This window comes from Drosophila navojoa, chromosome 3 (genome assembly GCF_054131105.1).
Source record: "Drosophila navojoa isolate 15081-1374.11 chromosome 3, UAZ_NAV_1.0, whole genome shotgun sequence".
NCBI classification, from domain to species: Eukaryota; Metazoa; Arthropoda; class Insecta; order Diptera; family Drosophilidae; genus Drosophila; species Drosophila navojoa.
The window spans coordinates 27,366,817-27,392,700 of NC_142891.1; the positions used below are offsets into that span (position 1 = coordinate 27,366,817).

General features: G+C 36.3%; 1 protein-coding gene across 3 annotated transcripts in view; it reads left to right on the forward strand.

The window, feature by feature from the left end:
• The window catches only part of Dpp10 (Dipeptidyl peptidase 10), a 48,356-nt gene extending 25,568 nt beyond the window's left edge, over window positions 1-22,788 (forward strand). The window contains exons 3-16 of one of the 3 annotated variants that reach the window (XM_030384129.2): window positions 9,479-9,574; window positions 10,273-10,387; window positions 11,074-11,168; window positions 13,053-13,180; window positions 13,246-13,457; window positions 14,391-14,643; window positions 16,147-16,260; window positions 16,324-16,447; window positions 16,539-16,653; window positions 16,755-16,869; window positions 18,094-19,139; window positions 19,199-19,503; window positions 19,724-19,815; window positions 21,092-22,788. In XM_030384129.2, the coding sequence (XP_030239989.1) occupies window positions 9,479-9,574; window positions 10,273-10,387; window positions 11,074-11,168; window positions 13,053-13,180; window positions 13,246-13,457; window positions 14,391-14,643; window positions 16,147-16,260; window positions 16,324-16,447; window positions 16,539-16,653; window positions 16,755-16,869; window positions 18,094-19,139; window positions 19,199-19,503; window positions 19,724-19,795 (2,790 nt within the window). In that variant the 3' untranslated portion in view covers window positions 19,796-19,815; window positions 21,092-22,788. Of the gene's footprint in view, window positions 1-9,478; window positions 9,575-10,235; window positions 10,388-11,073; window positions 11,169-13,052; window positions 13,181-13,245; window positions 13,458-14,390; window positions 14,644-16,146; window positions 16,261-16,323; window positions 16,448-16,538; window positions 16,654-16,754; window positions 16,870-18,093; window positions 19,140-19,198; window positions 19,504-19,723; window positions 19,816-21,091 lie in introns of those variants that run through there. The other 2 variants (XM_089257186.1, XM_030384130.2) reach the window with 2 other exon arrangements.
• Window positions 22,789-25,884: the final 3,096 nt, after the last annotated feature.

Sequence of the window (25,884 nt, forward strand, 5' to 3'; positions counted from 1 at the left end):
AAATATTTCAAAAAGCCAAATTCGCTGATATGCACAAAATATGTGAATGGAGAACAAATGGAATTCAGTATAGCAAATGCTTAGGCATGGCATTGCAGACCGCACTTTTCTCTCAGTGTACGCAGTATCTCCTTGGCGTGAATTGCGCCTGCAATGACCTTCAAGCAAATAGCGCGTGTGCAAATGTGATTTAGAATATGTCTTTGCTCTTTGCAACAAAAATTATTTTAGAAGAAAAAAGAAGGACAAGACAGAGAGAGAGAGAGACAGAGAGAGAGAGAGAGAGAGAGATACGAATATAAATTATGTTTACCTTAAGATTTCCGAGCTATTCCCTAGATTTGATGACAGTTGAACTTAAAGAAAAATAAATAAATTAAATAAATTAAAAAAAATAAAAATAAAATGAAAGTACGAAATATTTTAAATTGTAATCAATAATAAAAAAATTTATATATTTATTACAAACAAAAAGGTTAATTAATTGGAATCCCGGAATCAGAGCGTATTAGTCTTTTCTTTTGTGGATAAACGTTTAGCATTGTATAATTTAATTTCAATGGGCTCCACGAAAAAAGTTATTAAATTAAAAGTTTGTTGGCTTTGAGCTCTGGCCGTGCATTAAATTCTCTAAATTGAAAAGCTGTTCATAAACTGAGCCAGTTCGCAAAATAGGTGCGCGAAAAATCTCTTTGGTCTGCTAGAGCAGCACTTCAATATTCAGATTTTAACTTGACTAAGTGCAGCACTTTACAAAAAAAAGGAAAGTGGAAGAAAAAGTTGATTCAACAACTGGCAGCGAACAGCAAGTTGAGCATCATCTGGCCTTTTAATGCAGATGCTGATGGCTAGGTCAACTTCAGCAGGCACTCTCACGCACCGCTGCACACTTGGCGGCGTTCCGGAGGAGGGCGAACTGGGTGCAGGGGCTCGGGTAGAGCGGCGAGCCACTGTGCAGCCGGCAGCTACGATAATTGAAATAAATTCCGCATGTAATTCAAATGCAAAGCGCTGACAGGACGCTGACAACAAAAGCACAATTGAATCATCAAAGCGTTGCGTGTGTGCCATTTGCATACAAACACAAAGAAACAGGCAGGGGGGAACTGAACAGGGTGCTGAGCCAATGCGCAAGGAAAGCCCGCCCAAACTACAATCAAGCACATACACACATTTCTTGCAGCAATTAGATTCGAGTAAAGTTCAAGTTACGAGTTAGGTCAATCATTGAACCAAAACCAATTTACTGAAAAACATTTATTTTCGAGTCCTGAACCTTTTTAGTCATTCACTAGCTCAGTCATGAACGATCAGTTTGAATAAGAACATATGGTTCATGAACAGCAGATGAGCTAATGGGAATGAACCATTCATGAACGACTGAACAAGCAAATCGTTCATAACCAATTGAACAATATAGTGCAGACTATTTTTTATGATTGACTGAATTCTATATATGTATATGTATATATATATATATATATATATATATATATATATATATATATATATATATATATATATATATATATATATATATATATATATATATATATATATATATATATATATATATATATATATATATATATATATATATATATATATATATATGTATTCATGGTTATGCACTGATAATTGAACAAGCTCTAGCTCCCGCTAAGTGCATAGCGAATAGTGCTGCCCACCCCAGGCGCAGTTGAATTCAATTGGAACAGTGTTGTCATAATCGATTGTCTCCATTAATTATTTTGGGCTAATGACTCAGAACAATTACCACCCAGGCGAATTACAGTTAAATTGAAAGGCCTCTAGGCGACTGATTAAGAGTTTTGTACATAATTAGCAGATATTGCATGGCTGAACAGTTTATAATTAGTTTTGAATTGAGCGAGCCACTTAAAAAGCATATTTTCTAATTACATAAACTGACGATATCAAAACTTTATATAATATGATATATCGAACAAAATAATATTAGTAGAGTAATAAATTTTAATAAATGGTATATCACTTTCGTAATATGAAGTTTCTTGGCTGCTTGCCTTTCTGATAATCGTCAAGTGGTTAGGCACAACAATCAATCAGACTAAATAATTGTAAGGGCTGTAATATACTGTTACTTACATATCATAAATTCGCTGTCAAACGTTACGTTCAATCGTACTATCAGTGTTGGCATATTAAATATGTGTTTTATGCATTCTTCAAAGACAAATTCGTGTTACTTAACGACATTTGACAGGCGCGACACCTGCTGGAAGAGAGCGAGAGAGAAAAAGCAATCATGGCCATGTAATGGAAGCTTGAGTATGTGTTGACATGGACGCAAACACAGCGAGCTTCAGATACACACACAGGTGCACACCCACGCAGACATACACCTATACAGGGACAGATTAAAGATGCGCGTGGCAGTTATAGCGAACGCTATGCCTTTACGGCCTTGAGCTAAACTGTTGTTGACAACGGCAGCCGTAGAAGGCGGTGCGGTACGGTGCGGTACGGCGCGAAACGGGACACAGACAATGATACTAGTGCACCGGAAAGCCAGACACAGACGACAACGTCGACAGAGTTGCCTAATGCAAGCACCCTCCCGCCTCGGCTCGCACCGTCCTCTCCAATTGCAGCAGTAGCATGCTAGGATGCTAGGATGTGTCTGCGTATCCTTTGCAGTCGTGCCCTATGGGTCTGTTTATGGATTTCATGTTTGTCAGGAAGGCAGCAAGCCATAAAGATTGGCTTGTAATGTCGCCCAGTTGCAAAATGCAATATTGTTGGAAGCTTTCAGCATTTACCATAGCTGCCAACTCTTTGAACGAGTAAGGTACGCCCTAAAAAAAAAAAAAAAAAAAAACTATTGAAGGACAACTGATTCGATAATTTCAACAATAAATTGAGGCTATAGCAATCGTTGAATGGAGTTCGTGAAATATAAATACATATTAGCTCTACCAGTCGAGTAACATGATAACTCAAATATTTCAGCTTACAGAGGTAAATTGTTTACACGACAGATTTTAATTAGCATCAAAGGAATTATTTATTATATATTTAGGCTACATACATAAGCCGATGAAAAGACGTATACTTTACCAGAAAAGTTTGTCGGATGCCTCTATTTGAGCAATGCAACGCGAGGCACATAAGGTCTGCTCCATTGATAGCTAAATGCAGCTTAGCACTTGAGTAAATTTCACTTTGATCCCTTGAACGTCACTGAATGTCCTTTGGGCGAATTAGCCACTCTGCCCTCCTGCCCACAATCGGTGTCTATACTTAATGCGCTTAAGTGTATGCAGCGTAAATTTTTCGCTCACAGCTTAATAACTCTGGAAACTAATGCAAATAACTGAAGGCAACTTTGAACTTTTAGACAACAGCAACAACAACAGCAAAAAGAAATAAAAGAAGAAATTTGCAAAAGTTGGCAATGCTCTCAGCTCAACCGCAAAGGCAGCTAATGCGCTTAGGGAGCAGAGCAAAGCAGGCTGTGGAGAGGGGGATACACATATATCCTATGAAGAAGGACCGGTTGTCGGTTTCAACGGACACTCGACCCAGTATCTGTTACTGCCAGAGGGCCAGCGAGTCCATTATGGGCATTATGTATAAATACGCTCTTAGCCCATTTCTTCCTGCTGGAGTGCCAGCGTATTGCAGCTAATTTGTGCATAGCTCCAGAACTTTAACTTTAATTCGATGTCGAACTCAACTGAATGTTGGCGCTTTAGCTTGAGCTTTAGTCCAACTAACGAGGCGAATAGAAAACAACGCTGTTGCCTCTAGAGAGCTTCAGTCCAAAATGAGCTAATAATGTTGTTGATTTCATTGTGGACTCTCAGTCCCAACACAATCTGAACAGAGGTCCCTGGCAGCTGTCCTTACAAATTCAGGTGCTAAGCCAAGCTCCTTTGTTCAGGTATGCATTAATCATCAGTCAGTCCATCAGTTCATCAATCGACTCAAACAACCACCCAAAGGTGTATTAACGAATCGAAATCGTTTATTATGGGCCTTAGAATGACAGTCAATCAGAGAATTAATCGATAATTTCAATCGGTTTTGCTCGCAATCTAAATAAAAATATGGTCAAGATTTTGATGCTTGTAGTCAGTCAGTCAATCAATCTATCTATCAATCTTCCGTCTATTTTGTATTATTAGACATTCAGGCAATAATAATCCATCAATCAATTCCGAAAATTTATAAGTGAATTAAGTAAAAGTACAGTCACTAAACCAAAAATCGCGATAAATCGAAAAAATTCGATCTTGAACAAATTCGATTTCGAAAATTTTGTATATATGTTTAAATTTTTTTTTTTACAATATTTTTAAGGTGTTCCATAGTAATGCTTAATGATGATATAAATCTTAAGATTTCTATTATAAAAAGATAATAAATAATACTAAAAGCACAAAGAAACGTTTAGAAAGCCTCCACGTCGCGGACTTGCCAGGTAGACTTATTTAATGTTATTTGGCAATATATGGATTGTGCTTACTGGAAACTTGACCATCCAGTGTCAAGTACTTTTACAAATTATTCGTCAAATGTATACTGTAAATGTGAAGTCTCCAGGTCTAAAAGTGCTTAAATTAGGCTGAAAAAAAAAAAAAAAATAATAAATTGGATGAATTATCGATAAAATATGATAAACTCGTATTGCGTACGGTATACACGAGTATGCATTTCAGCTTTCTAGCTTTTATAGCTTCTGAGATCACAGACGGACGGACGGATAGACGGACAGGGCTATATCGACTCAGCTCGTCGTTCTGATCAAGAATACATGTATATACTTTGTGGGGTCTGCGATGCTTCCTTCTGCCTGTTACTGATGAAATCAATCAATCAATCAATCAGTGTGGCGGCCAATCGCGATAAATATATAATATATAAACGATGGTTCCTCTATTGTAGTATGTGCAGTATTTCAACTAGCTAGGGCTTATAAGAGGTGAATCACTTAATCAATAAATCAAAAGTAGAATCCAAATAACTGATGCTATTAATAATATATATTTATATTTATCAAAATTTTACTATTCTTTATTGATATTCATTCCATTAATCTTTCATTTTACTAACGTATTGAATCAACCAAGAGCAAGCTAATATCAATCTCTGTCGCCTACAATCTCTGTCGCCTACAACAAATACTATGCTAAAGGCATGTCAATCAATCAATCAGAGTGAAGTCTTAATCCAATCGACTTTTATTCAATATTCGAAATATAGTAAAGTTTCTCGTCGTTTCAGTGAGAAAAACCATTGTTAAATTGTTATCAGAGTTGGGTTGACTTAACTTGGGTTGATTTAATAGCTCTGAATATTGACTTAACCATTGTTTTCACAGCAGTTGCTGGTTGCCGCAGGACCCTTAGCTTCGCCTAATTGCGGGCCATTAAAAATTTATTGAAATAAATAGCACGCATACGCCCCGTGGTCGGCTCCGCATAGCCTGATAAAATTTGAGCTGCGGGCAAAATGGATGACGGGAAATTACTTTTAATTCTTTTAGCGTTAACGGCAACTCATCAAGTTGAGCATTTAAATTTCATTTATGCTCGTTATATTTGCATATTCGACAAATTCGACTGCAATCATTTTGAGTGCTTTCTTCAGCACATGCTAAGAGAAAGTCCTTAAGGTGCCGACGGGCGTCCTGCACCCACAAAACACAAACAACAGGAATCCAATTCAATTAAACGAAGTATCAAGAGCCAACCCTCTAGTTATGAAATATATTTGCGTATATCTAGTGAAACTTCCAGATGTTAACGAAGAGTCGCTTCCTCTTGCCCTGTCATCTATAGCTTACAAAAATATATGAGGAGAAAACTGAAAGTATGAAATATAATAAAAAGTGAGCAAAATATTGTAGCCAGAGCTGGGTGTCGTTATTGTTCCGTGTACTGTGTGCGAGGTCTTTTAGTTTTCAGCTTTCGGTTTTCATTTCAGTTTGCTGTTGCTCCAGGCACTCGTAAAATCGAGTGTGTGTAGCTTATAAATATACATGAACATATCTGGGTGAAATACCTGTGCAGCACATGTGCAACACCTGCGCAACAACTGTGGTGTTTGTTAATTGTAGCCCGCGGCCCTTTACGTGCAACTGCTCTAATTGCAATGGTTGCCAGCAAATATTTATGCGATTTTAATGATGAATCGGACAACATTAAAAATATCACTGAGCAAATCGCTGCCAGGTGTAACCAGCCAAATGATGGCCATTCATGCTCTTGGAACAAGTGAATTGATTGCGTAATTCATGTTTTCCAAGCCAATGGATGCACCTCATCTCATCTTTGCACTCCAGAAGGCGAGAGTGCTCAGCGATATATGTGGGAGATTCAATTCGTGTTTCTTAACTTTACAGCTCTATTATCACACTCAAAACGATTCCTTCAACTACATAGAATATTATTGGTTATATTGGCTTTTGGATTTGGCGTAGGGTTTTGACTCCGATATTCATGCCATTGTTATGCATCTACTCTAATCTAAAACTCTTCTACAAGGTTCATTAAGTATACATCTATGGTAAATATTAGGCTTGCATAGTTAAGTTCCGGTTACACATATTAATGAGCCATTTCTGCGTAATAAATGCTGTACAAATGGGTAGGTAACTAATTTCTGTCTGATTTCCTACGACAATTTACCCCGCACTAGACGATTTCCACCTGATTAGGATCCGGCACACAATTAATAAGTAATTATATTTTTCTGCTAGGCAAAAGCTTAGGTTTAGCATAATTAATTAATTATCCTGTTATGGAAATCTGTGTGTGTGTGCGTGTGTGTGTGTGTGTGTGTGTAATCGTGTATGTGTATGTATGTAAATGTTTATGGCTGACATGATTGACTAGCCAACTGACTTAATCACTAACCGACTGACTAATTATGCCAACCCATAAAATGAGTAGAAGTCGGTGTCAGCGCGTACAAGTCGATTGCTAGGATTGCCACAGTTCGCAAAGTTGTTGTTCAGAAAAAAGGGCAAAGGCAACAAAAAAGCAAAAGAGAAATGTTGATAAAATATTGGTTGTAGTTATTGTTTTGCTGTTGACTACATTAAGTATGCATTAGGTGAGGGCATTGTAAGCAATTGGCTGCGGCTCAATTTGTATGCAAGCAGGCATAATATCAGACATCTATATCACAAATTATACACTGAGCGAAGGGCCATATTATTTTTTATAGTATCTTGAATACGAACAGAATTTGAATTCCAGAGATGATAGAGTATTTATCGTACATTAATTAAAAGATTTATCATAGGGTTTTTCATTGCACACACTATTTGTTATAGTATCCTTAATACGCCGAACAATTCCATTCGTCCTGTTCTAAAATATCTATGGTATTTTAAATGTATATCGTATTTTGTTTAAAAATATATTTGGTACCCTTTCGCATAATTATGAAAATAATAATTATTATTAGTTGAGAGTAAAGACATACTTCAGCAAATATAATTTGATTCTCACTCTGAGTGTGCAAGGTTTGTTTGTATGTCAGTGTGTAAGTGCGTACATTGTCTGGTAAGTTTTGCCTCCTTATAAATTAGTCAAACAGTTGCTTTGGTTACAGGTTGTTAAACCTCTAATATGGTGTGGCAGGCTCGGGGAATCATAAGTTGAGTATGGACAGGGATAAAAGGTTTCCTTTCAGTTACATCCCTCTGGCCAGCTTCTAATTTGCTTCAGTTTTAGTAGTCGCAAATATTTTCGGGTCTCTAATTTGCAGCACGTGGCATCGCACAGTGGTTGCGCCCATAGGCCAAAAGTCAAAAAATCCATCGCAACCAATTTTTACAAAACCCACACAAATTGACTCGTAAATGTCCAAACTTCTTAATGACAAACCGGGTTTTTCTAGATTTTCACTGGTACTTTCTAAAAACAGCATTGAAATGCCGAAAACGTGTCCATTTTCGCTCAGCTGATGCGCTCAGTAGGCTTTTTTTCACTTTAGCGTTGCCTTTCAAAGTGGTCAGACGTTATCTTAAGTGGTCCAGATTAATTTTTTTAGTATGGATGTTGAAGTACAAGGTATTTACTCTAATTTCCAATCAAAATTACTAGTCAACTAATCAAATTGTTATTGTGAAATTAATTTGTTTGATTTAATCTTTTTATGTGTGTTTTTAAGCGCCTTTTTTATGTTTAGGTGGACTTTTAGTTATGATCCCACAAAATTCCACAGAAATGTTTTATATCCCCGTATTTGTCTGACTTTTAAGGTAATGAATGTGTTCAGTTTAGGTGCCCAAATTTGCCCATGCATTTATAAACGTAAATAAAGTGACGGCGTCTCCCATTATTAAAGGTCAGCTGTGCCCTGCGAAACGTCTGATTGGCGTAATGTTTTGTTGTTTTTGTCTCTCTTTTCGTCGTTTGTGGTTATATATGATTTTGAAAATTGATTATTCTTTTATTAATTAATCATTTTTATTTGATTTGGTTGATTGAATTTCGTAGACAATTTTTATAGGTGTGTTTTTACGCGCCTATATATATTTAATTTTTGGTGCACAACAAATGGAACCAATGCAGAAAAACTAAAGACACTGATAGAATTTGTACACATTGAAATTAAAAAGAGCCGACCTGGATGATTTGCCAAAGCGTATTTCGTTCATTTGTAAAAGATTCGCAACTCTTTGGCAAAAACACAATCGTACAAAATTCTCTGTAATGTAATATCAAAATATTTGGCTAAAAGAAAAGGAAACAATTTCATTGCGCTGTGTACAACAATCAATACCCAAAGCAACTCTTCATCGAGTCAAAGAAAGTTACCTTGCACAAAAAAAAAAAAACAATTATAGAACAGTACATTCCAATTATTATTAGAAGAATAAATGTATGTAAATAAAATCATAGAACTTGATAATTTTAGTTTTTCTTACTATTTGCTTCATTTATTTGTAATAAATCATCTGTTTTGTTCTAATGTTATATTAGAAAACAAATTTTTGTTGAGGTTACGTATTGGTGTAGGGTGTTGGTGGGCTATACGACTTATTTAAGCATGCTATATTACTTATTATATTTTTATAGAATTTTGGAAAAAATTTCATCATTTTATCTCCACTAGAAGTACTTTTGGCCGCTCTCCCCATACAAGCACAACCACTGTGCATCGTATTGATTGAATTTTGTATTATTTTATTCCATAAAACCTTATACCATAAAAAGTGCACTTTCGAAATATGAACAATTTAATAAAAAGTAAGTTTTTAGTGTATTGATTAAAATATTCAAAGTGAAGCTATCAAATGTCGATTAAGGAACTGAAACTTATATATTCTATCAAATGGAAAACAGAATATAGAAAAAATATATTAAGTAAAGACTGAAGGGAATCTCGTATGAATTTACAAACATTATTTGAGCCTAACAATATTTGCCTTTTCTTGTACCTCTTGTAACACATTGTTTTATCAATTTCCCTTTTCCAGCTGGTTTCTAGCAACCCGAATCAACGCAACTGGCGCGGCATTCTCATCGCTCTGCTGGTGATTATCATAGTGTTGGCCCTGATTGTAACTTCGGTGGTAAGTCGCAAGCTCGTGGTAAATGCTTACAGTGTACACATTATATTCCCTGGGAGAAAATTCAATTGATTCAATGCAATGAAAATATTAATTAAAAACCCAACTCCAAGAATGTTCGGTGTTGTAACTTTGTACATAGCAAAAAAGAAAACATGATTCAAATGAAATTAATGCGAACGCAATATTTACTCACTCACACATACACGGCTGTACAAATACACACACTCACACACACATAAGACCACAATATTCACAATAGTCCATTGCAATTGTATTTTGTTTTATGGTCACAATGTACAGATGAAAAAGATGTTCCCATCATGTCGGATGCTACCGACTTTGTAATACTCTGTTCACAGAACTACTATCGAACTACTTGCAGCTTTCATTATTTAAGCGAGCACGAATACTCTCGCTTGCACTGTGTGAACAGGGTATTATGACAATTGAAAACCTCAAATGCTGTTTGTGTAAATACGTTTCGCTCATTTTTGTCTTCTTCTTTGTTTGTTTATTTATTTTTTCTTTCCTTACAACCTGGCTGCGTGATATTTGTGTGCACCTCCTTGAAATTCCTTTTCCATTTTCCCATTGTTTCCATTTTGTGTTGATGTTGTTCTCTCGTTCGTTGTTGTGGTGTGTTGTCCTACTGCGCATATAGAAAACAACATATAAAATTTCTGCATTTATCAAAAAAGGTGCTGCTCACGCCCCCCGATGAGGGACCGCGCGTTAAGGGGCAACGCATCAAGCTGCAGGACATTGTCGACGGACTCTACGTTCCACAGCGCGCGAATGGCAGTTGGATCGATGGTAAGCTTAGCAGCTACAATTAGATAAACCGAACTCTGCTTGATGACTAGGCTATTCCTCAATGTCTAGTTAAGGTGTTTACTCATACTAAATTGTACTGTTAATTAACTTCCTACATTTTAATGATAACTTAACTGTTAGTTACGTTTCTGAGATTACAAAACACGAAGAAGAGCTAATTGATTGCCTTCATAATTTCCATTTCAAATTTCAGAATTATTCAGAATTTTTTATCATGGCATTTAAATTCTCCTGAATTAATTGCTTGTCACGGAAAATATTCATCATATAATTAAATCAATATGAACATGTAATTAAAATTAATTATTATAAAATATACGCTTTCAATTAAATGTTATCTTGTCAGGAAGTCAATTACACTGAAATCGAGACAAGTGAAATCACATACAATAACTGTTTAAAATTAAATTAAAATAACGACTCCTGACTGACATTAAAAAAAGGTGTTTGACTATTAGTGTAAGTGAAGACGAGAGATCTCAGAACTGTACTTGCCACTCCACAAATACCGACTCGAATAGGATTTTTTTCTACTTCTTCTTCTTCAACTTTAAATAAACTCACCCTAAAGTTCCACATATTAAATAACATCCTAACTGGACATTATGCAAATGTACCCAAATCAGAACTTACAGCATTCGATTTAATCCTTTCCCGTTTCGCAGCTGAGGAGTTTTTGTATCAGGATCAGCTGGGTCGCATCTGCCTGCTGAATGCAGCCAATCGCACGGAACGCGTTCTCATGTCTAATGTGACATTTGTAAGTACATTTTTATCCCTTGCCCAGGCCATAGCATTGGGCCTGCAGTGTATGCTTATTGCTTATCTGGAGCTGAATAAATATTTGCAGCATGTTATTTACGATGGGTGGGTGTGGGCGGCAAGGGGCGCGGCTACTGCTATCTCAAGTGTACACACTTGACTTGGCAGCCAAACAGTTGGCAGCCACTGTTAACTGATATACACACATAGACATGACACACAGACAGACAGATAGGCACACACAGACAGACTATGGGAAACGCAGCAAAGTAGGCAAAAACAAATGAGCCAAGTTATCGCTACGCCATAACGATAAAAGCCAAACGATTCTTATGTCGATGCTTGGGTAAACATGAGCCACGAAATATATATGCATATATGTATATATTATATACATATATACATGTGTATGAATTTATATTCAAGGGTTGGGGTAGCTGAAACGATTTTCTAATGAATAATGCGCGTTCTGAAATTGAAAAACAAACAAATAAGGCAACATAAATGTTTTACGGCTACACGCTGAAGGCGCCCACAGGAGTGGAGCCCACTTTTAACAGTTGCGAAGAAGACGCCAGCACCTTTTGGTTGCTCTTTTCCAGCAACACATGCAGCAACAAGTGCCACAAACTGCCAAACGACAACTGCAACATGCAAAGCAAACACAATTGCTTGTGTCAACACTCGGCAAATAATTAAGGAAAGGAATCACTTAGCTTAGTTAGAAACTACTCGAGACTAAACATACTCCATTCGAAAATAAATAGTCATGTTTATATAATTAAATTTGTGTCGAATTGAAATGATAGACTCAGCAAACAACTGGAATAAACAGCACTTGGATTAGTTTTCTTTTTACTGATGCACTTTGGTACTTAAGACTCTACTGAATAAACTCAATTTAATAGATCAGTTGGAAGCAATATCAGAATTTAATTGAGTTGAATACTTAATATATATACAAAATATATAAAAATATATTTTAAAATATATTTATATTTAGTAAGGGCAAATATTCGTTTTAAATAAATTAAGATATGCAAGTATTTACAATGCTAGAGTGGGATTATAGGAAAAACCATTTGCGACTGCATTGAATTATGAATTAAAATCTAATCTAAAATTTATTCAAATGCTGGCAGATGAAATATGGTTGCACAAAAATATTAATTGCAAACTATAACTGCCTTTATAATTTAATTTAACATATGATATATAAGCAAAATAATTTAATTTGACACTAATAAATATACCCAACCACTAAGTTCGATTGACAGCAAATGTTTTTGAATTTAAACAGTTCTGATTGCTAGAATAATTAAAGCCTAATTAGCAAAAGTGGTTCCATCAAATAAATACAATGGATTAAATAAAAGTTCGTTTTCAGCTCAACAACTTCTTAGAAAAATTGTTTCGGCTTATGTAAGCGGAGACAAATTGAATGCTTGATTTGAATAAGAACCTTAATGCCCCGACTTAAACTCGTTGTGTTTGTCAGCTAAGCAAATAGATTGCACAGACTGGCTAAAAGTCTACGTACACTATGCACACAATTAACTTTATTTGTGCCATTTGAGGCACTTTGTCCTTATCTGGAGTACCTCAGCGATTAATTAACAAATCTAAATTATAAATTCGTACAGCTGAGATGAAAGCATTTGCAGAGCACGCGCTGTGCAAACAATTGAAAAATTTTAATTAAAATTACGCATACGCAGCGTTTGCCATTATGTAAACGACGCATTGTTATGGCAGCTGCTTAACAGCCATTTGAGCGCAAAATTCATTTGAAATCAACTTTCAACATTCAGAAGAACGCACTTAATGGCTGGCATTTTGAATGAGCTGCTACTAATTTGGAGCATCTTCTCTATGTACACAGAAAACCCTGGCGCCCTTCACATTCAGCATATCAGCAGATAAACGTTACCTGCTTCTGGCCCAAAACGTGGCCAAGCTGTTTCGGCACTCGTATTTGGCACAGTACACGCTCTTCGACATACACACGAGGTAAGTGGGCCATATCCACTTCCGCCTCTCTTTGCGGCTCTCACAAATACCAATTCCCTTTGCAGCGAAGCCATTAAATTGCGCTACGATTCCCAGCAGGAAGAATGGCCTTATATACACTATGCGCGATTCGCCAACTCTGGAAACGCTCTGATTTGGGTGCACAACTATGATATTTACTATCGCAAAGAAGTTCGTGACTCACACGCCTATCGCATCACTCACGATGCGGTGCCGGGTGTTGTCTACAATGGCATACCAGACTGGCTATACGAAGGTAGGTTTATATTGGCAAAAAGTAGAGACATTTACTCAATAAGTCACCTATGATGATAATTAAGCAGTTCAAACTTCTAATAAAATGAACTGGTAAACTAAAAAAAAGTTCATTGATAGAAAATTATCTGCTGTGCTTATTCAAGAACATGTCAAGTACATGTCAACATGTCAAATACATTAATGTATTATGAATGCATTAAAAAATACCTAAAAGAAACTATTTGGAAAATATATATTCACAAGAAAGAAGGAATGAATACCTATGTGCTTTATATACATAAAATTTATATTATAATTTTGTAATATATGAAATCAATGCACCTAAACAGAAATGAAGTTAATCATGAAGACACTTAATATACATATATAAGAAAGCAGAAAACTAGTTGCTTTATACATATTATTATTATATGGTTATTACATTATTTATTTCTATTGGATATTCCACTCAAGTTTTAGATATGATAATGATAGATAGTATATTGATAGATAAATCAAGGTAATAAATATCTAAATTTTCAATAAAATATTTTTTCGAACAATCGGATTGTCGCTGTTTACTTTTTGTATTGCATTTTTATCTTTTCATATTGATATTCATTGTAAAATACAAAGAAACTCTTACAAAAGAAATAAAATCAAATTATTGTAGAAACTGCTTCAGCCATTTAGCCATTTATCATGTAGGAATAAATGTAAAGAGTGTTCAGCATTCGTTTCTAAAATTGTAGCGGGAATTCCACTTATATAGCTAGAATTATAGATGTGAAATATTTACCTATCACGTCATAATTCATATTGCAGTGTATTCCGTTCGTAGAGGAAGCTGAGCGCTTGTAGCCAATTATCGTTATCATTCAATAAAGAAACATAACATATTCGTGACACTCCAGACACAGTCATTACTCATATTGTATCTCCCCGTTCTTAGAGGAAATTCTGCATACAAATAATGCCATTTGGTTGCCGGATGAGGGGCACCTGCTGCTCTACGCCAGCTTCAACGATACACACGTGCAGGAGCAGCACTTCGCATGGTATGGCACCACCTCTGCAGGCGCCGCAGGTGGTGCTGCGACAGGCGGCACGAGTCATGGCACTGGCAATGCAAATGGCGGGGGCGGTGGCTCAGCTGGTGGCACTAATCCGCATGCCAACTTGTATCCGGAAATTAGATCCTTACGGTAAGTTGTGCCATGTCCCAGGCAATATTACTTTTCGATTAGGTGCTAATGATGTGCTCGTGACTGTCATTAGCCCTAAATAGTGCTCGGGTAAACGAATGCTTAAAATTCATGAGGTGCAGATAGTTTTCGGCACTCCCTATCTCGACGGCGCTAACCCAAATGTGCCCAGCTATGTGGGAAGGTATAAAAAGTCTGTGTATGTGTAGCAGCATTCCTATACGATGTCCACAAACTAAATGAAGGTATATCGTCTAGGGGGTATGAGGGCTGAGAAACAACTATCAGAAATTCAAGTTAATATTGAATGATGAATTAATTTCTGTTTAAATAATTAATTTCAAATTATTTTAAATATTATTATTAAGTATTAAGATATAATAGGCAATCAAAAATATATAATGGAGAATCACAATCAATATATCAGAAATATTCTGTAACGACAGCAAAAACAATTTTTACAATTTTTAAATATTGAATATTCAATTTTAAGCACATTATAATTTATATTCAACTGGTTAAACTTTAGCCTAATATTTAAGCTTATTACTATTAGATGAATACTGATTTCTAACTATCTATTGAAGGAATTTTTAGATATGATCGAATCCATAATTCAATACGAGCACAATCTGTATTCAGCATTCACTGTTCTATATCGGATAGAGTTCAGAGTAGAACGCAGACAGTTGCAGTCGACTAGCTGGACTGGATATCAAAATTAGTTGGCAGCAAATGCAAGACTTTGGCACTTGGCCACGTTAGTCCTTTCAGAATTCGAAACTGAGCTGCTGTCATTTGCGATTTGATAAATTGCCAGATGCACAAAAGGTTCAAATTCCGAAATTCCTTGCTTCGCCCCTTGGGCTTACGAAGCTGACAAAATTGCCAACTAACCTGTTGTGTTTAGTGTAATATCATCATTAGGGAATTATTTATGCAAATGTGTATGTATGCGTGTGTGCGTGTGGAAAAGCGTAGATGCCATCGTGGTAATTGAATATGCTACGAATTTAAACGTTAAACTTTAGCTCAAGTGCTAAACCAAATTTTAAATTGAGCTGTCTAAGCCGATGCCTGATTAGAATCGCTGCCAAAACTTAAACAATTTAAGTATATATTCAATTAAAGTGAATTGCACATTTAGTTAGTTATTTATGGTCTTAGATGATGATATGCAGAGCTAAGGTTTCATTAGGAAGTTGGGAAACTTATCAAAAGACCACATAGTTGGGTAGAGTGAAGGAATGAGGATAAACATGAAGCGTACGGTCAGGGCGTAGAAGCTACTGAGGAAAATATAATAAAATATAAAGTCGAGTCCCGATAATTCGAAATGGTAAGGGGATCAGATCTTTTTTGATTTACACAGAAATTCAAATTATCGAGGGGATAGAACATTTTCGATTTATCGCGACTATCGATTTAGCGGGGTATAAATTATCGAGATTTGGCTCATTATTTAACTGGCTGACTCCTCCCGGGGTGTCTTTCTTCTTGCAGCTACCCAAAGCCGGGCACACAGAATCCCACAGTTACCTTGCGCGTGGCCGACCTATCGGATCCACAGAAGATACACATCACGGATCTAACACCCCCTAAAATACTACAGAATGAGTGCGTATGGACGGCACTCGGGTTTGACCCAGAGATAACTTATTCTATTTTTCAACCCTACAGGGATCATTACTTTAGCAGCGCCAGCTGGGTGAATGCCAAGGAGATCGCCGTGGTGTGGCTGAATCGACCGCAAAACATATCCGTGGTCAGCGTTTGTAGGAGTCCATCGTTTGTGTGCACCGAGGTAGGTTGTACTTGACCTAATTAAGCAAGTTTCTGCTCATAGACAATTTATGTGTGTGTGTGTGTCTGTGTGTGTTTATCCTTGTGTGCAGACGCATCGTGTGAGCGGCGATGGACGCGGCTGGGTGGACACCGTCTCGGTGCCATTGTTTGCGGCAAATGCGAGCCTCTACGTGGCCATATCACCACTGCGCGACGGCTCGTTTGGTAAGTGAGCCATATGTCAATCCGGCTTTTGTTTTGATGTCGATTCACAATCAACTCTTCCGCCCCTCCTTTCCCTCTCGCTTCCATTCGCAATCGGACAGGCTATTTCCGGCACATCGTGCACGTGGACATTGACAATAATCGGGTGCTGCCCCTCACCCACGGCCCCTACGAGGTGAATCGACTTCTGCACTGGGATCAACTCGATAATTGGATGTAAGTAGCTAACGGAAGCAGCAATTCGACAGCCCCACTCAAAACTGAATCCCGAATAGCGATTACCGTTGACCATCGGCAAATTTAAGTATCACATATACTGACTAAAACGCACGAAACGTGAATCGGACACACATTAAAGCAGAGCAAAAACTAGAAAGAAATTGATGGGGGAGTAAAGATTTTACAGATAGTTAAAGGTGAATATCGATTATTGAATTGACATGCTAAGTTCACATAGTTTGGTGCAACAATTTAAAATAGATTAAATTAATTGTACAAATTCTGTCTGAAATAAATTTTTACAATCTAATTTATATATTAATCAGATTTTATGCTAATGAATTTTAAATATGAAACTATTTTGAAGACGATAGGTCAATAATTATGAATGATAGGTTTTAAAAATGTAGTTGAAGTATGCTAGGAAGCAAGCAAAGTTTTTTGCCAAAAGATTTTTATTTTTTTTTTTTATTTGTGAGCTTATTATCTGTTTATTCAGCCCATTAGGGCGCGCCGGCAACTTACGTTGCTGTCGCAATTTACAAGTCCAAAAGAATTAAATTCAACTTGGACAAATCATTTTTAAATCCGTTAATAATAATAAACTACCGGTATTTTAATTAAATAGGTCATAATTTTTTCAAGCTGAACAATGTTTACAGGTAAAAGAAAATAAGGTTTAAACGTAACTCTAAAGATTTTCCTTTACATCTAATTACTATATATTCACGTTTAGTTTTAGTTTTCATCCTAAATTCAACTTACCTTATATTTCATAATATTCATAATATAATTAAAAGTTAGATCAAAAACTTTTAAAAACTTCTTAAAAGTTATACAAATTTTTCTAAGCAAACATTCCCTATAATTTTTTTAAAATATGTACGAATAGCTGAAACAAGGTCCTGAACTGAAACTAATAAATCCCTCTTTGCGAGTTATTTTTATTCAAAGTTAACTCTTGTGTGTGAAGATATTCGGGGTATAAAGCCAATATTTTCAATTATTCTCTATATAAGCACAAATATGTAAAGTTTAAAAGTCATATTTTCGTAGACTGATGAAAGCAAATGTCTCCTTGAGACTCTAAATAATGCCTACTCGCCCACCTTAAGATTATGTCAATTCAATTTCAAGTTTAGGTTAAAGATGTTCCACCTTTTATGCAATAAATTCAATTATTGAAGTGTTCCCTAATCCCCACTAAATTTCGGCTCACAGATATTTTTTAGGCACACCCGAGCGTTTGCCCTCGCAGCAGCATTTGTATCGAGTCTCCGCCCTGCCCGCTCGCCAGGGCCAGGCTCTGCAGGCACCGGACTGTCTGACGTGTCCGGCGCTAAAGCACAACGGCGATGGCTATGACGAGGGTCACACCAAATCGCCGCCAAAGCTAGTAACCGCATGGGACGACGACTGGGAGGACTCTGAAGAGGCGGAGTCGCTGCCACCGCCGCCAGCAATGCCCTTGGAGCAGCAACAGCGTCAGTCGCATGCACATGGCGGAGCCCTGCCCCCACCGCCCAGCGATTGCCTGTACCATGAGGCACAGTTTCCGCTGGCGATTCGGGCTCGCTTTGTGCTGTTGGAATGCCTGGGCCCAGTCGTGCCCAGCTCTGTAATATATGCCTTGAAACTGACTGGTGGAGCCAAGGCTAAGAAGCAGGGTGAAAAGCAGCTGCCAACTGATGCTCCTGTCGAGGAAAATATTGAGCCTAAATCGCAATTCCTCGAGCTGCTAGCCACCGTTCAGAATAACACGAGGCTAAAAGAGAAAATGGCAAAGGTCGCGTTGCCGCAGGTGAAAACCTTTCCCGTCATGATCTCAGGCGGCTATCATGCCCAGGTGCGCCTCCATTTGCCGCCCGTGCTGCGCGAGGACGAGATCACACGCTATCCCACCATACTGCACGTTTACTCGGGCCCGGGCACCCAGCTGGTGACCGATCGCTGGCACGTGGACTGGAACACGTATCTGGCGGGCACCAAGGATTACATTGTCATCGAGATCGATGGACGCGGCTCGTCGGGCCAGGGCTATCAGCTGCTCCATGAGGTCTACAAGCGCCTGGGCAGCGTTGAGGTCTCCGATCAACTGGAAGTCAGCGAATATCTGCGCGACAATCTGCATTTCATCGATGCTCGGCGCATGGGTGTCTGGGGCTGGAGCTACGGCGGCTACACGGCTGCTCTTGCTCTAGCCGGACAGCAGTCGATCTTTCAATGCGGCATCAGCGTTTCGCCAGTCACCAATTGGAAGCTCTATGGTAAGTCTACACCCTTCACACTCTATGGGCATGCATCTATAATCTCACTCCTCTCGCAGACTCCACCTACGCGGAGCGCTATCTCAGCTTTCCAAATGTGACCGACAACTACAAAGGCTACGAGGAGAGCGATCTATCCAAATACGTGGACAATCTGCGCGAGCGACAGTTCCTGCTCGTGCACGGCACGGCGGATGACAATGTACATGTCCAGCAGTCGATGGTGCTGGCCCGTGCTCTAACCAGCAAAGGAGTGCTCTACAAACAACAAATCTACCCGGACGAGGGGCACAGTTTGTCGGGTGTGAAGCGTCATCTGTATCGTTCGATGACCGCCTTCTTTGAGGACTGCTTCAAGAAGCTGGTGAGTCTCCCATTGAGGTCCCGGCAGTCGAACACTTTAGGCTCTGTTTTACCAACCTATATATATACTATACATATATATATTCTACCACTTTCCTACCATAACTCTCTATTTCTCCTGCTCTCCACCACCTAAACCACAATAATAACAAACCACCTTCAAAACTCACCTCATCATTTCACATGATCGATTGTCATCGATCCATCTCTCTCGCGCGTAGCTCGACCAACAACAGCAAAATCAAACAGACTCCATGGATTTCCTGGACTTTCATAGTTTCTATGGCGGTTAAACAAGTAACCCTTTGCCTAGGTACAGTCGCCGTTGCTATCAATCATCGTCGTTGTTATTTTTGTCGTAGACTTCTCTCTGTTTCAATGTCTCTTGTTGAGCGTTTTACGGGATCTAGCTATAAAATTAAAAAAAAAAAAAAGTATACTACCCACAAAATTCAACGATCAAAGCTATTATTTGGTTTCATTCAGTTTCTGCTATATGATTATGCCTTAATGGAATTTCTTTTATTTGTTTAACTCTTAAAACTATTCTCAGCATGATCTATTGTTAGTTTTTACGTTGGAAGCTATCAATGTTAACATACTATCTTTTTGCTTTATGAATAAAAATATTTTAGAAATCTAAAAACTAAGCAAATAAACTAATAAGCTTAAAATCATTCTTAAATAAGGACAAATATTAATTAAAGTATACACTGTAAGAAAAAATTCAAGATGAATAATATATGTTGAAAATGAAAATATTATTTCATTTGAAATTTAAAATTAGACACGACTAATCGCCTTTAGCGACTTTAATTTAGGTTTTTCTTCTGTCCGCGAACTTAATATGCAATAAGCTAATAGCGATATTGATTAAAGTCGATAACTTTCCATATTTCATGAAATTTAGTTGATATTCTTTTGACCTTATTTAGCTTATTTCGCAAGTTAGTCATGCAAACTAAAGACATTAGGATATTTGAGATCGTCTCCCACGTCTTTTTCCAGTCGGCCACTTTCGACTATTACTTTCTTAGCTGATTTTTTCTTGAGTGTATGCACATAAGACTTTTGATTTTGAGTGCCGTTATCATGCGTTTCTTGTCTTTCTTCCTTTTTTGGTATTTTCTTGCCATTTGGATTATCGTACGCAAGTTTTACCTATTTCCACTTTCGTATTATTTCGACTTGATTTTCGTGCATTTTTGATGCCACAAGCAAATATGCTGGTTATTGTATATGTGTATGTAAGTGTGCGTGTATGAGGATGTGGGCGTGTATGCGTGTGTGTGTGTATGCTAATGTATGTACGTGCGAATATTCGGGGCTTGTTCTTTATTGGAAGCATTTCAATGTGATTCTTTTACTGTTTATTTTTTCCTTGGGTGTACAAACTTAACTACCCATACACACACTCTCTCACACACAAACACACAGACACAGACACACACTTGCTATTTTACCTGAATGTTGCTTATGCTTTGATTGTGTCTTTAATTTACATAATATCTTTGCCCGTATCAGTAGAACTCAAGTTCAATTCGAAACTAACTCGTAAAATTTCATCTTCCATGTAAACGCGCCAACAGGTGCCACCCGAGACGAAGGCAGGACTGGGCGGAGGTGGCGCCGAGATGCAACAGCAATAAAAAGCAACAACAACACGAGCGGCAGCAATAAAAATTTTTGATAACAGCAGCGCGAGCCATTAAATGAAAGCGAAACGTGCGAGAAAAACGTTTCCGTAAATTACATAAAATGTAATTTAAAATAAAAGAAACCTCACACAAACACACATACACAACACGCAGACAAGCACTTTGTTTACAAGTTTTTGCGCGATACGCCCCTGCGCAGCGTTGCCACATCTTGGAAACTCTAAATTGGCATCTGCTGATCCTTCGATGCATCAATGCAACTCTGTTTCGACAAACCAAATGGCAAACAATAAGTTTGTTGCGCAAGCACAGCCATCTTCAAGCAACTACAGCATTATTCAAAGTAATAATCAGCAATAAAAGTTAATATACCTAATTCACAAGTGAAAGTGCATGAGAAATAGCCGAAAGAAAAAACAAAAGAAAATGGTTGTGAAAAAATACACAAAAGTACGCACACACATACACACAGACACACACACACTACAATAAATGTGTGCAATAAAAAACTTACACGCGCAACATTCATAAATGCCGACAGAGAGAACAACGCATGGGTGCCGCATTTTCGTTTTCATTTTTATGTTATTTATTGAATTTTTTATGCAATTGCTGCACAAATTTCCAATGAAACCTGGCCCAAAATGAAATAAAAAGATTTATATAATATTTATATATTAGTGCAAAGGTCGCCTGTCAGGTGGCCCAACCAAATGTCAGCTCTGGGAGGGCCACCGACTGAATATTGTGTAGGAAATTATGTTCATAAATCAATTTCGTAAACATTTGAAAAAGCAATTTAAATGACATTTTCTGATAACGGAGCACACCTAAAATACTTTTCGAATGATGGCCACATAAATCAAGCATTGAATTTATGAGCTGTAAGCACTTTTTGCAGCTATTGAGTGGCGTTACTTGTTCGTTAATTAAAAAAAAGAGGAAAATAAAAACATTTTCGGTTTTCAGTTGAGTGCAAGAATAATTGAACACACTAAATGCAACTCAACTCAAACACCTATTATAGTCTGATATGATTGCTCATTGTATACAAATTGCTCAGGCAGTCCGAAGCGTTTACTTCAGTTAGCCCCCAGACAGAAATTGAAAAAATAAATAATACGAAATTAAATTGCATAAGCAAAGAAAGAGCAATAATTATGACGTGAATTAATAAAAAGCGCGATATTAACAAAGGCATTAAAAATTTAAATTAAAGCCTACAAATAATAATAGAAATATAATAATATTTCTGTGCGTTTCACAAGCGCAGCAAAAATCAATTTAATTGAACAGTGAATTAATTATGAAATGAAATGGCCAAATTGAATTATAATTTTTATCGAAATAAAGCAAAAATAATGTTTGCATGTAAGTAGCGCAATAATAATACATACATTTAATATTTAATACTTAATAATTAATATTTAATAGTTATTAATTATCAATTCAGTTCATTGTTGATTGCAACAAACTTCGCACCGAAGGCAAGTATTAAAGTACATTTCTAAATGAGCGTAGTGAATATGATATTAAAACAGAAAACAGAAAAGAAATAAAATAAAAAAAATTAAACCAAAAACCAAAACGAAGGTCAAAAATAGCTGCGATACACGTAAAAAACAAAATTCGAATGCGACGCGCAGAAAAGAGTTGACAAAAAGTAAAAAATTTGCCAACAACTGAATGACAACGCAACGCAATCCTGCTAGATAGACATGTGTGCGAACGGGATTAATTTAATTAGACTTTAACATTTTTTTATGTTTGTTGCTGTTGCGGTTGTTTGTACGCCACAGCTCAGCCAGTTAATTAGCAGTTGCGGTTGCTATTTATGATGGCATAAATATGCTGTTGAATCAGGTGAACAAAAATATATTAGGAACGGCGACTATTTGCATACCCTTACTGAGGTATTTAGATTACCTTCATTAAATTTTCTTTTTGTTTAAAAATAATATTTGTTTGTCCAATCCAGACTATAGATATCATTCATAGATGCTGTATACATTTGAAATCATCTCAGGATTTTCCCAATAATATAATCTCATTTACGATGTTTTTCACAGCTTTAAGTTAATTAAAGCCTACATGATTTTTTTTAAATGTATACAGCAAATATATTTTGTAATTTTTGTATGTTAATTTTTTGTATATTGAATATTGTACAACAAATAATTTTATTTCAAATGTACTTTCAGTTTTCTCTAAAATAAATACCATTACATTCTTCGCAGTCAGATTTCTATTTTAACAAAATGACATTGTAAACAGTTTTTTTTTTTTTCTTTTTTATTTTTAAAATTCTGTTTCTAACCTATTATAGTTCTAATCAACTATATATACAGAAATAATTCGAAATATTTGTAGCTTTTATCAACTTTGAAACAATTTTTTTTACAAAATGGCTGGAAACATATATGAGTGTTTTTATTTAGATTTTTTCTTATTATTAATTCCCGCATTTTTTCATTAAAAAAGAAAAAATATAATTAAATTTAATAAGTCCATTTTAATTGATATTCTATTTAATTAAAGTAACGTATTTCTTGTTGCAAAAATCTTTGGCCCAACTTAGTTGTAGTTCCTATATTTACAAATCGAAATAAAAAGGTAGTTGTTTTTATTTAGTTTCTATCTTAATTTTAATTTTGCGCATTTTTCCGCAACTAATTTTGCGTCCACAAAAAAATGCTACAGAAAAAGTCACAGTTGACTGCCTCGCTTATATGTATTCTGTTCGAGTACGTGTATCTATGTGTGTGTGTTAAAGCTCTACAAGGCCAGCATAAATTTATACATGACTGGCTGACACCTAATGTGCGGCTTAGCTGGTTTTTTTAGACTTTACATTTGGCCCAGCTTTTGCCTGTTTTGCCAGGCGCAATTAACGTGCGCCCCCGCACACTCACACACTAACACACATGCACACACGCACACACGCATACAGGCATACACTGGACAGTTACGCCCAGAGGCGTGGACGTTTGCATGGGCTTTTGAAAAGGTCGTCACAGCTGTGGGCAGCATAAAAAGGACAGCTGCCTTTGAAACACGGCTCCGCTCCATGTTTGTTGACACAAAAAGGTGTTTGCTTAAAGTAGATGACAAAAAAAGTGTGCGCAACTGAGGCAAGCACCTGGACAGTAGGGATGCCGAAATAAGCGCACACAGGTGGTCCGCAAGGCACTGTGGGAAATTGGAGTCCTTTAAAGTGCAAACAAGTAATTATTTCTGGTTATCTTTAGAGCCCGTCGCTTGACTCAGCACAAAGATACCAAAAACGCATACAGGTGGTTCGCAATGTACTATGGGAATAACTGTTAAAACTATATTTCTTTTTTTAGTGTCATGCTTCTGTTATGCTTCCGTTATTCTGTCCCAATAGTATTTACGCTCTTTTAATTTTAAATTCAAATGGCTTTATCAGATAAATTTGATCAATTGCCTGCTGTGCTCACAGCTCTGCTCTTATTTCTAATCTAGCCGTGGGCCATGGCTGAACCGCAATTGCCTCGCGTTGTCATTTGGCTGCGCGCTCACTTTTTAAACGCTTTCTATGTAGTGTACTAAGGACCAATTACCGAAAGAATTCTTAAAATACGAGTACTAAACAAATATATATATAAAAAAAAATATATATATATATACAAATACATGGAGAAATCGTAGTGAACAAATTACAATTTCATAATTTGCAAAATATATATATTTATAAATATATATATACATATATACATATATATCGACTTAAAAAAATTATAGTAATTATACAAAATTTATATATGGGTAAGCCTAATAGATATATACGATTTGTAGTCTAGTTCATTTAGTGGATCAAGCGTTGGCATTATTCAAGTTAAAATTCATAGTAAAGATTTATTAAAAAGAAAACATTTTATAGGCTTAAGGAATATTAATTAGATTGTTAGCTCAGTGGCATGTAAAATATATAATACCTGTAATATAAAGGCGCTCTACATAACGATAAACAGTAAAACAACTATACTTTGATATATGATACATATATATTTTATAAAAAACTTTTACTCTTAAACAATAAAATTTTAATACTCTGTCTTCAGCCTTAAAAATGAAAAGAAAAACCAAAACCAAAAACTGAGAGTTACCTAAAAATATAAAGAAACTTTATCTGTGGAGTCTCAGATCGTTTCAATCTAGACCTAAGAACAAAAAACGAAAAAGAAAGAAAAAAAATTTAAAAACTTTGCACTTGCTCGTTATGTTTAATGTAAATACGCTTTAAAATGGTTACTTAACTTGAACTTTTTTTGTTATTAGAGAATTTAGCTAAAAAACAAAACCTACTTATGTGATCCAACGATTTCTTCTCTTCCATGAAGCTAAAAAAAAAAAAAAAAATAATTAAAAATACAAAACAATTAATAACTAAATTAATATAAATTTTAAACAAATTATGTAATACATTGACTTAATTAGCTGAGATGTTCAATAATTTCGCCAGGCATTTAGCAAATTATATATAAATATATATATATATATATATATATATATATATATATATATACATACAACCAAAGCATGAAAGCCAAGTAAAAGTAATGAAAATTTATTTAAACAAACAGTTTGTTACTTCATTTCAGATAAATAATTAAGTTGGGGTACCTGCAAAATTCTTACTTGACAAAATTTTCTAACTTTAAATAATATTGTTTTAAATTAATATTGTTTAAAAATAAGGA